We start from the raw sequence: 12,883 nt of genomic DNA on the forward strand, positions 1-12,883 counted from the left end.
CATCAACAAGTATAATACCAAAGAGGTATTCATCAATAGATGTCATACCAAACTGTATATATTTTTTTCAGGAAAAACCAAACCACGATGAAAACAAAGTGACATTACAAACATGGAACTTCCTGACAAAGGGTGAAACCATATTTAACCTAACAAATTATCAATGACTTTTATTCAAACATAGTTCCTAGGATTGCCTCATAAATAAGAGCCCCTAGAAATTCTTTAATGTATTCAAGAAAATTAGGGTATGTGAATGGATCTCAATGGTAGAGTGCTTGCGTGGCTTTTGCAAAGCCCTGAGTTTGATCTCAAGCTTCACACACACACACACACACACACACACACACACACACACACACACACACACACACACACAGTACTCCCCTGTCATTTGTTCTGATGCTCTGAGTATAAGTCATTGAAAGATAAGTGACAGCCATGTTGGTCACTACAGGAAAACAATCCAAGGCCAATCTAAAGTAAAGTTATTTCTGCCCCCTTTGCCACAATAATGACTCTTTTCCAGAAAAATTAAAAAGTATACTTTTCACAGTATAGATGTCCCCAGTAGGTAAAGCTATGTTTACAGACCCCCTATATACAGAAAACACTTTGGTCTTCTTTTTGAAGGTCCTTAGTCATGATAAGAAATGTAGAGAATGAGATCCAGTTGTCAATGCCCTTAGTCTTTTTCTCTTACCTCAACAGGTAGGCACTGGACTCAAGATCTGTCAGCTTGCTGCACTTTATGACTTCCATATTAGCTTGCTACAAACACATGGAGTTACCAGCAAATTGCTCAGAAATTAATTTGAATACACTAAAGCATGTGAATAGAAATAACTAATTCCTTTAGTCCATTTCCAATGTTGTGTTTACTTGAAATAAACATCCATTTTGTATCTCAGTCCTGGGCAGATGGCCAAGATTTTGATGCATTAAGTTCATAATTCTTTAGAGTCTTCTGGTACAACTTCTAGTATTATCTGTAATGTTCTGGTTATTCTGTCTAAAAAGAAATAAGGAGAGATTAAAATTCATGAAAGTCACAATGGCATAAAAAGAGAAAAATGTGAATTATTTGGGGATGATACGAGAGTGCACAGCAACCTTCTTTGCAGCTCACTTTCAAGAATTATTTACTTCATTATACTTGTATCATGCTCAATTAATTTACTTGTCACTTCTACAACTTCCCATGATGCTTCCTCAGTAAGAATATATTAATATTTCACATTCAAATAAGAACATTTATTTATGAACCAGGAGGCTGAAAATATTTTGAGACAATGGGACCAAGATATAAATAAATGTTTACAAATATGCTTCATGTTCAGCTCAAAATGGGTTTATTCTTTTTTCACACAGGAGATGACAACCAATTTCTCAGGACAGTCAGGAGGAGAGTATTAGTTCCACTGTCTAATCCGTGGTACTATTGAACAAATTATCTTAATTAACAAGGCCTTGTCTGTCTCATGAATAGAACTGGAAACCTGGACTAATTTGGGTCTTTAAGGTCTGGTCCTTAGACCAATCACATTAAGTACCCTCCAAAATTCCAAATTTGCTTCAAGTTCAATTCTTAGTCTCCTAATTTAGAAGCTGCAGGTTTAGCCCAGCAAGAGGTAACCCTAACAGACACCGCAATATAAGAAGAACCTCTGGGTTGTATTGCTTCTAAGGGCACTTTTGATTCACAGCCCTAAAGTGCTGATGGTTTCAGGGATATTCATTTTCTTCTTCTCACCAATCCCCATAGAACATTTTCAAAAGTCTCCTCCTCACCTTAGAGAAGCCCAGGTTCCATCCTCTTGAAGGTTTCTGACCCAAATCATCTCCCCTCTAGACAACCCTTGTCTCCTCTGATGACTTGTTACTCTAACAGGCCCTGACAAACAGCATTTAACTGCAATTTCAAAGCCATGGTCCTCCTTGGCTCTTGTCTCATTGTGGTTTTTCTAAATGCCCACCTTTTGAACACTTGGTCTCCATCTGTTATCATTGTTTAGGAAGGTTGTGGAAGGCTTAGGGGTGCAGCCTCACTGAGAATGCGCATGAATACAGGCAGGCTGGGAGACTTGATAACCAAGCCTTACTTTCTATAGGGTCTCTGCTTGGTTCCTGCTCCCTTGCTCAAGACAGGATGGCCAGCCAATCACAAACCTCCTGCAGCCCTGCCTTTTATACCAAGATGGGCAGTAGTCACTCAAACTATGAACCAAACTAGCCCTTCTCCCTTAAGTTGCCGCTTATCAGGTGTGTTGTCATGGAACAAAGAAAAGTAACAAATATAATCATAATCCCTGGGGTAGTTTCACTGGGCACGTTGTTGTTGTTGTTGTTGTTTATTGTAAAGGGTCTATGTACAGTACTGTCAAATGATAAACCTTACACACTTATTAAAGAAATAGTATTTTATAACAGCCCACTCTACCATGAAAGCAACAATCAAGCCCCATATTTGCAGAAAAGAACATGGCAAATTAAAAAAGCATGAAAATTGGCTTACAGGGAAATTATCTATTAATCATATGGGGAAGGTAGCTTTTATACGCAGACAAGGAGCCAAGCCATCTGACACTAGCAGACTACAATATAGAAGAAAAACAACAGTTAAAGAAACATGGCCTCAAGCCCATGTTTCAAAGGCATCCCTGTGTATCCCCAAAAGCTAATCTCTACAACCTTGCCTTTTCACTCAGCCTTGGTCCTCCACTCCTGATATCACAGCTCTTTCCTAGTGTTTTCCCATAATGTAGGTTTTCAATGTGTTGCCTTCTCTTATCTCTTGCTCCCCAGTGTGAGAACTTTGCATCCATTCCAGACAATGGCAGCAACTGGAGTGGCCCTGTTTGCATGTGTCCTTTAGAAAGAATAATTAGGATTCATCTCCTTTTCACAGAGCAAGACCCAATATGCATGGTTCTGCTCTGCCAACATTCCCCCCTAGTGTCTTCTCAGCTCTCTCTTCGGGGTCCCAGTGGTGGCATAACTTTTATCATGATGGAGTGTTCAGCAACAAGATTGGTGTTGGCATTACATACTCAATGGTTTCCCAACTTTTCTTTCTAGACTCTCCTGCCTCTAGCAAGAATCCCTTTAGCTACACCTGTGGGGCTGGCACAGGTGCTCAGTGGAGCCAAAGAAGCTTCTAGAAGCACTGTAGAACATTTGGCTTCAGAGTATGATAGATCCTAATCACACTCACAATAAGATTAGTGGCCAAACAATAATAAATCTATATCATTACCTCTTCAAATAAAGGCTTTATTGCAAGGCAGCCATTTCAGTTTTGATCTCATATTCCCGTGCTATTCTTAAGTAAACTGGAGCTACAACTGACTTTGCCAAATCTCCCTCACTCTATCACACCTAGTATCCTGAGAGGAGCAACAGCTAAGAAGGTGAGCTTGGGAAACAGAACAAAGCTACCCTGCCCCCAGAAATTACATTATAAATAACAGTAAGTTCTTTTAAATGGGGAGGTAAGTGATTTCATACAAACAATATTTATTCAATAGAACATTTCTGAGGCATCTACACATATGCATGAACATAAATATGCATATACATAAATGCATTGAGCAGCTCTCAGTGGTCTGTTCTAAATGAAGCTGTCTTGACACCCTTTGAGCAGCATTGCAAGCTTGCCATCCACAAAGACGGACTATAGGCGTTCTGCTCATCTTTTTTTTTTTTTTTTTTTTTTTGTTCTTTTTTTGTTCTGCTCATCTTAATGAAAGCAGAGTATTTTTTTCTTTTTCTTTCTTTTTGTTTTAAATAACAATCAAAGATTTTGTTTAAACAAGGCTGCCTTCCAGATCTTTACCTGAGCAAGAGAGGTTGACAGCCAGCCCTCCTAGTGGCTCTCAGCCGTGACAGGGCTGGACCAGTTCAACCTGCTGCTAGCCCTGGCCTGAATTTTGTGGGTCTAGGACCTCTGGATATCCAAATAAATCAGAGAAGAACCTGCTCACAAGCTTCTCTGTCTGTAAATAAATAAATCATAGAAACACACAGCAGAAGAATTAACTACCCGGTTTACAGAAGGAGGAGAGAGCTTTCTGCATATCTGACTATCCCCTTAAGAGAGAGCTTTCTTCTAGCTCTGGGAATGCTGTCACAGAAAGTGGTTCAATACTGGCATCCTGTGGCCAGAGACATTCATCAAATCTCTAGAAATCTTGCAGTCCTTGGACTCAGAGCACTCCCTGGCTGTCTGTGCCAAGTAGCCTAGTCTCTGATGATGTCTAGTTACAACCCCGGCGAGGTGCATTTTGGTAGACTGTCACATTCTCCCAGGCTTAATCCACTCACACATATTAAAGGCAAAGGAAAAAACTAACATTTAAAACTAGAGAATTTTACCAAGCCAAACAACAAGATGTTAAAGAACAGAACAAACTGCTCTGAGCAAGGCTCTTCTGCCTCCAGGCTCATGTGGAGGTGAAGCCTTCTCTCTAACAGAAAGTCTGTCTTTGGGGGAAGGGCTGGGTACTGCTGTAGGACTCTCTTCTTTTGTCTGTGTGTTTGTTTTGGCCAAAGGCTAAAAAAATACTTGCTACTGCAGTAATAAATATTATGAATTTTCTTGATTTTACTACAAGAACGCTGCCTAAGAGGAAAATCAAACAGAATTACAGAGGACTGCTATTCCCGCCCCCCCCACACACATACTTTCAAAGCATCTGTAAAGATAAAGAGCTGCAGTGATCACAGTTTAAAGCAGAATGGTAGGCAGTGTCCCTAGTAGGAGGTAACAGCGACCAAACTAACCATCACCCTGGGTTTCCTCCACCGCAGTTCAGTCCACAAATGGCTAACACTAAACGCAGTGACCTTGGGGCTGTTCAAAACATCATTAGAGGCAAAAACACAGCAAATCCTTCGAAATTACCTGAGCACAGACAGGCAAAAAAAGAAAGATCACGAATGAAAAGGACTGATCTGAACTGACAGAGTCGCCTGGAGCACGCCTGTGTTAGCAAGAGGAGAGGCTGGCTAGAACTGGCTGAATGCACACGGAAAGACAGAAACCTTCTAGGTGGAAGAAAAGGACGAACTTGCCCTCCGCTCACTCCATGCTCCCTCCCAAAGGCTCCTGGCTCGTTTGCTCTTCTAGGCTATGCTCAAGGATTCTAGCTGTCTGTGTACCTCAATCTCAAGGATGACTCCTAACTCAGTCCTAAACATAAATAATTTAACAAAACTTCTCACTTCAGAAGATTATAGTCAGTGTCTCCAATAGAGAAAACCTAACTAAATGTAATCTATAGAAAAATCAATACAGCTTCTCAGAATACAGAGGCTATGTGTTCAGCTAATCAGAGTATTTCCGTTAGGCTTGAAATCCTAATTTACATAGCAATATTTCTTTCAGGAATAGTGCTGCCAGCTGGAAGGTAAAACAATAGTGGTAGAAAAGTCTAAACCCCTTCCCAGATCTAGCCAATGGTCAGAATATTCTCCACAGTTGAGTGGAGAGTGTGATATGACTTTCTCATGTACTATGGTGCCTCACATTTGACCATGTCCCCTGGAGGGGGAGACCTGGAGGCACTCAGAGGAAGGACAGCAGGTAGCCAAGAAGAGACTTGATACCCTATGAGAATATATAGGGGGAGGTAATCCCCCTCAGGAACAGTCATAGGGGAGGGGAATAATGGGAAAATGGGAGGGAGGGAAGAATGGGAGGATACAAGGGATGGGATAAACATTGAGATGTAACAAGAATAAATTAATAAAAAAAGAAAAAAGAAAAATCTGAAGATGTCAAATGCCAATTCAAAGGCAGGGAAGAGTTAGGGCAAACCTGTTTTAAATGGCTGTAAATTTGTTATTGAAATATATTAGAGTTCCAACACATATATCTTTTTGTTATTGTGTTGTACCAACACTCACATTACTTTTTGAAATTTTCTCCAGGTATCCCTAGACTTTTAATGTAAATGTTTACATTTTTGAGAATTTCATGTATAAGTACTGTATTTACATTATTCCTATCCTCCTCCCTCTCCAACAACCAACTCCTATCATGTCCCAGTTCTTTTAAAATGTATGGATTCTTGTTAAATTATCGTTTTTACATATATACATACATGTGTAACATACTGAGCCCATTTAATGCTGATGGTATGGATGTGTAGGGCTGACCACCTGGCATATTGATGAGATTTTATGAGCATAGAGTTTCGTGATAAGAGTTTCCTCCCTTGGATTTTTAAGATTGGCCATGGTAAACTATATACATTAAGACCAAATACAGAATAAAGAGGAATTTGTATCCTAAACACACAAAATCCACTAACAAAGCATATCTGATTTTTTAAATGCATGTGACAAAGTCCATGTTGCTATAACAAAATACCAGATGTAAAACTACTTCAGTGAGGAAAGTTTTATTTAAGCTGACGCAGCCTTCCTGTGTCAAGAGTTTCCAGGATTAATCCACTGACGGGTGTTTTGCTGAATTTATCACCTGAAGCTGGGTTTGTTTGGAAGAAACAGCTGATTGAAGACTGCATTAAAAAGATATTTTTACCCCTAGTCCTTTGCTCTGTGGGTTTCCATTTCCTAACTACAGCTTTGCTTCATCAGGGACCCTCTGGGCTCTAAAAGCAAACAGAGCTATCACAGTCAGAGTAGTAATGAAGCAAATGCCGCTCCTGGCGGGTCTTGAAGGGAGGGGACAACCATGAAGATGCGTGGGATGAAACTTCTGAAACCATAGACCAAGTGAGCTGTTCTTCTCCTAAACTGCCATGGCAACGAGAACCTAACACAGTGAATTTTGATGTCCAGCAAATGTGGGTTCAGGTCCTAGATGTAAGGCTCAAGACTCTGTATACTCAGTTCGAAATTTTCCCCCTTGCTGAGTCCTGGCTTTCTCACCCGGGTCAGAAAAACAGAATCTGGGACCTGGGTCCTAAGAACTGATCTGAGATGGTGGGGAGAAAACTTGTGAGTTCCCCCTGATACCAAGGCTTGTCCAAGGCACCTCTGACCAAGTGACTTTCTGTATTTCTGCCTCTGCATCTCAACTGGCTACCAAGTTGAGCTAGGTTTTCCTCCTTTGTGATTTTAGTTCCTCTTGGTCCTGCTAATGTGCCTGGCACTCAGACATTGCCCAATGCTCATCACTATCCCTAAAATAACCACCCATGTCCTTTCTCAGTCTTCAGCCTCAACCGTCCCTCTCTTGTCTCCCAGTGTCCAGTATTGGCTTTTCAAAAACAACTGTCTGAGTCTGAGCTCCAGCACATTTACATGTCTTTTAAAAGCCTTCCACATGACTTGTAAAATGAGAAGAATTCTCTGGTGACATAACTCTAAGTCTATATACCATGGACTACTTCAAATGGTTGTTAGAAGGTGCTTGCACATGTGCAAACATATAGAAACCACACAAGAAATGTGAGTGATTCCCGTCATTGTTTTTCCCTCTTACCAGAAACCCCCGTGGCTCACTTTTCCTAGCAAGGTAGTATTACAGCCATGATGTTTAAGACATTTGCAGACTTCCATCTCAACTCCCAAGAAACCTTACAACATTGGTCAACTTAATGTTATGACAGTCACTAGATTGTGTTCAACCAAAAAGAACAAACATTATGTCACTAGGGGATTCAAAGGAGCAGTGAAGCCATTTACAGCTTCTGCCTAAAGAAGTTATTCTATCTCTAAAATGCCAGTGACTACAACCACCCGAATTAAATACCCAACAGGATTCGATGGCTGTACTCTACACATCCTTCCTGTCTTTCTCCCCACGGCTGCAATTACAATGCAGCAGTTTACTTTAACTGACCATTGTACCACTCGTGGCTTTACTCTTTAAAAAAGAGTTTCAGTATTATATGCATACACTTTTATGGGTTTTCTATAACACGGTGTTTCACCAGGCCCAAGATGCTTAACCGTCTTACCTGATAGTTGTCTGAACCACTTGGGTTTCTTGTCCCATATAATAAAGAGATAATATGCAGGGACCCCAGTCAATGTGATAAGGAAGCCGACCCCGGTGCTAAATGGGTCCGAGTAAAGGGAAAGGATGACCATGAAGAAGCAGGTGAAGGAAAACAGTGCTGGGATGAACAGAGGCACCTGAAACACAGCCAAAGAAAAACGGATTCACACGACTTCCAGAGATAAGGAGTGCAGACATCAGTCACGTGACTGGATCATCATGGAGCATGCGCGAGTGCAGTTTCTTAACTTGCCTTGTTGTAGAATGTTTGAATTGACTCTTGAGCTAAGGAAGTGTGTTTCCTAGTGGATGATTTACTCAAATTTCTTTACTAGTGAAATATCATTATGATTTACGGGTTTTGTCTTAAAAGATTGGTCCTTTTGTAATTATGATTAGAATCCACTTTCACATGGAGTCAAGAGCGCCAGTGGCTTTGTTACATGTTCAAACCTTTCAGCGAATATCGATTTCTTGCTCAGAGTCACAATAAGACCCTATGGGAATAAGAGAGGCCAACTCCTAGTCAACAGCTAATAAAGATGCTGCAAGCATGTGGCAATGAATACAATTAGAAACAAATCCCGGCTGCATGACTGGCAGCATTATCTGTGCTGTGTCTTAGAAGCAAATAAATAGTGAGATCACATTGACCCACGGACGTCTGGGGCTGGTGACAAGGCTGCAATCCAGTCCTCCCAAAGGCAAATGCTGATTAGAGTAAGTGGTCCTCCTACTCGGTGGTACACTCTTTCTTTGGCATTTCCTATTTCTTTAGACACTGGTTCTCAAACTTCCAAATGATGCAATGCTTTAATACAGATGCTCATGTTGCGGTGACGCCCCCGATCATAACATTGTTTTCACTGCTACTTCATAACTGTAATTTTGGTACTGTTATGAATTTTAATGTAAATACTTTGGTGGGCTTGATGGTCTTAGGCAGCCCCTGGGAAAGGGTCATTCGATCCCCAAAGGGGTCTTGACCCACAAGTGGAGAGAACTGCTGCTTTAGGGTATATGGTGTGAAACAGCCACGATGTTAACAAGTTACAATAAGGTCTAAAATACCTAAGCTGTAAATCAGCCCCCTTTGCCGAGCTTTAATCAATGAAGTACTCGCCCTTTCACAGCCCAGCTGTTTGCAACCATCCACTGTGAAGACAGGGCTCTTTCACCTTCTTGGCATACCCAAGCTACGCATGAAGACCTAACATGAGAAGTATCTTTTAACCCTATCTGTTCTCAACACATAAAGCCTGTGACAAATTCACTATATCATACTTTAAAATGCATAGACTTTTCCCACATCAAGTGCAACAGAAGGCAAGAGTCAAATATTTTACTGTGAAGGACCCTGCCCTGCCCTATCTCCCCCATCATCAAGTTATGACAAACAAAAAGAGGTACAGGTATTAGGAGGGAGATTTATGGAAACCCATCAAGATTGCTGAGGTTACCTTGAAAGGACGATGCATATCTGGGCGTTTGTAGCGAAGATAAATCAACCCTGCAACTGCCAGCCCCATAAAAAGCCACCTGGCAAAACTGAGGAAATTCAGAAGGCTGTAGAGGTCTCCAGAGAAGAGCATTATCATCGTCAAGGGATGCTGGGGTGGAGGAGGGGAAACAAAGTTACGCAGGGAACTAAGAGGGAGCAGGTATATATCGAACGCCAACGCGGCCTCACATTTTAAGTGTTCTTTCTGTGCTTATCTAGAATGATAAGCTACTATCCTGACCAGATTCTAGATTCTTCAAGCTTCTTTTTCATAGTCTATTCTGTTCAGCAACTAAACCTCCATTGGAGAATGCTGCCACCACCCCGGTTTCAGATGGGACTGTATGTGACGTGACTGTTTTTGTTACTATGTCAGCTCCTTTTTCATTGGGGGGAGACAGTCTCTCTCTCTCTCTCTCTCTCTCTCTCTCTCTCTCTCTCTCTCTCTGTGTGTGTGTGTGTGTGTGTGTGTGTGTGTGTGTGTGTGTGTAAGGGTGTCCAGCTACATGCAGGTGCTCATGTGTATAAGTTCAGGGGTGTTTGTAAATACATATGGAGGCCACAAGACAACCTTGGCTGTTGTCCTCAGTGTTTCATTCCTCAAGTAACTTCTACCTTGTGAGATTAGGGTCTCTCACTGGCCTAGAATCATCCTGGTAGGCTAGGCTTGCTGGCCAGCTATCTCCAGGGATCCTCCTGTCTCTGCCTCCCCAGTGCTGGGATTGTTACTGCAGGTTACCATGCCAGCAGCATTGGCTCAGAGGGACTACACTCAGGTTCTTGTGCTTACGAGACTAGCAGTGTGTATGTGGGTACACCCTGGCCCTGACAGTGTGTCTTCAAAGACTAAAAAGAAAAAGGACATCCAATCACCCAAAATCAAAGCAGAATCAGTTATTAGTAACTGCCGATCATAAATATTAAGTGCCATTCCTGGAAAACTCAAAGGAAGTTCTTAAGTGATTCCTGAGATGCTCCTGGGACCCACACACAGGAAACAACCTTGTGAAGGTGACTCTCTTGGCTCCTGAATGTAAAACATTGACCTTTTCCTGCTTCAGGTCAACTCTCCCCTTGGGCTAGCTGCTCATGACCCTCGAGACTGAGAAAGAGTAAAGCACGGAGAACAGCAGAGCAGCACTGTGCAACTGAGGAAGCCAAGGACGGCGTGACTGACAACAGAGGCATCAAAGGGAAGCTCTCCTTGTGGACTAATATATCCCGTTCCCACAAGTGACGTTAGCTTCCAGACTCTGCCCAGAGTGTGTGTGTACTTTAAGAAGAAATTTCAAGGAAACATTCTCAAGCAAATTAAATGCATGGAGAAGGAAAAAAAATGTTCAATGCATCCTAGGGCATTCTCGACAGCAGATTCTGCTTAAGAAAAATGTCCCTAAAATCAGAGGGAAAAAAAATGACTATAGCATTGCCGGTGGCTATTTGAAGGCTCTTAAACCTTTTACAGCCTTTTGTATCCCACATTTCACAAATATTGTTCCCAGCATAGAGAATTCCACAGCTTCAATTTACATTTGTGGTTTTTCTTTCTTCTCTTCAAGGTTTGCTCTCACAGGTCTCAGTTACTCTTGGAGAATCATTTCACTGCTTGGCGTTTCATCTATGCTCTGAATTATGTTGTGTGTGTTTCATTATAATGGGAGCAAGCATGAGACAACAGAAAATTTTTGTAGTCTGATTTCAGTTGAACTCAGAGTCAGTAGTTTAGATTCTCTCTCTCTCTCTCTCTCTCTCTCTCTCTCTCTCTCTCTCTCTCTCTCTCTCTCTCTCTGTCTCTCTCTCTCTGTGTGTGTGTGTGTGTGTGTGTGTGTGTGTGTGTGTGTGTGTGTGTGTTTCTTTTATTGTCTTTCCTTTGAGGTTCCTCTGCCAAGGAGAGAAACCTCAGCACTTATACAAATGTCTGCAAACAGAAATGAGGTGGGTAACATGCCAGGGCATCCTCTACACATCAGACACGAGGTCAAAGTAAGCCATGGCAAAAACCTCTGGCCTCCTACACATGATACACCGAGCACCAGGTTGAGTGGCAAATCAGGATGTCTGTTCGAGTCCCCCTTTCCTAACCATTTTGCAAGGTTAGATCCACCTGTATTCGTTAACGTGCATTACCAAAACAATAACAGCTGGCAGCGGAGTGTGCTTGTGGACATGAATCATGGAGAGGATTTCCGGAAGGTGCCCTTCTCGGGATGCGACATAGAATAACCTGCGGGGAGAAAGATGGTGCAGTTGATGATATAATCAATCATTCGAATAGGAAAAATTCTTAAGTCCCAAAAAGCACCATGCACGCAGGTTTCTCACACTAAGTACAGGCGTTTCTTAGCTGATTACTTGGGTTGTGCTTTAAAGAAAACGGGTGGGCTTCATCGTAAGTGTCCTTTCAGGATGTACAGTATCTGAGGCATACTTTAAAATGCTTTGAGGAAAAATAACAGCAATATCGTACTGAGTGGAGCTCTTCCTATACACAAGTAGCCGATGGCAAATTCAGTCCTACACTGCTAGTGTCAGTTCAAGCTAGCACACACATGTACAGACATGTAGTGTTCACATTTATCTGTAAATTATTTAAAATGTAACATAAGAAAACAAAAGAGACTTTTGTACCATCAAACAGAGCAAAAGGGTTACGGACTTCGGGGTGGTGATTTCTGCTTTCTATTTTACTCTTTTTTCGTGGCACCTTCAGAAAAACAAAAGACTTTATCGCTAGAAATAAAGGCTGTTATTAGACCCTGTAGACAGACTCTAAAAAATGCAGCAGCCTTGTTCAGAGTTGGTTATGCGTAGATACGCAGCGCCCTCTACTGGACAGAATAAAACATGTTTCGCTGGGATCTACTACAAACTTGCATATCCCTTTAAAAACAACAGGTTCGGGGGAACTATTGCTTTTCTCTTTAAAAGTTATCCTTATCACATCCAATCTCTAAAACAGAAATGTGTTTCTGAAAATACATGAACTCGCTCACCTGGAGACAGCGAACACGCCACCGTTCATGGAGCCGAAGCAGGAGAGGGCAACAAAGATCGGGACTGCTAATGAGAAATTTCCCAGCAGCCGCTCAGCGAAGGTCTGAGGAAAGAAAGACCAAGCAAATTAATACTTTCCCAGAAAGTGGAATAAAATGAAACAATTTAGGCCAAACTTGCTCTTTGACTTTCTATTAGCCTGGTGCTACGTGAATGTTTTATAATCCTTCTTTTTTGTTAGGGTCAAACTGACTCCACAGACAATCATCAGAAGCGGGTACTGTGGCATTGCTTGTCTCAGACCTGTGGGCAAAGGTCTAAGCAGCGCCTTCTCCCTCCCTTCAAAGCAGCGGCCCATTTACTGACTCTTTATCAACTCTCGGCTCTGACTGATCAGAGGAAGACGCTCGATTCGG

At 41.8% G+C, this 12,883-nt stretch overlaps 1 protein-coding gene across 1 annotated transcript in view; it reads right to left on the reverse strand.

Annotated features, from left to right (window-relative positions):
* Nucleotides 1–345: 345 nt before the first annotated feature.
* The window catches only part of Slc7a11 (solute carrier family 7 member 11), a 74,265-nt gene continuing 61,727 nt past the window's right edge, over nucleotides 346–12,883 (reverse strand). The window contains exons 8-12 of the mRNA XM_051157116.1: nucleotides 12,467–12,570; nucleotides 11,601–11,697; nucleotides 9,433–9,582; nucleotides 7,932–8,109; nucleotides 346–1,012 (exon numbers count right to left, since the gene is read on the reverse strand). Of these exons, the coding sequence (XP_051013073.1) occupies nucleotides 948–1,012; nucleotides 7,932–8,109; nucleotides 9,433–9,582; nucleotides 11,601–11,697; nucleotides 12,467–12,570 (594 nt within the window). The 3' untranslated portion in view covers nucleotides 346–947. The remainder of the gene's footprint in view (nucleotides 1,013–7,931; nucleotides 8,110–9,432; nucleotides 9,583–11,600; nucleotides 11,698–12,466; nucleotides 12,571–12,883) is intronic.

This window comes from Acomys russatus, chromosome 15 (genome assembly GCF_903995435.1).
Source record: "Acomys russatus chromosome 15, mAcoRus1.1, whole genome shotgun sequence".
NCBI lineage: Eukaryota > Metazoa > Chordata > Mammalia > Rodentia > Muridae > Acomys > Acomys russatus.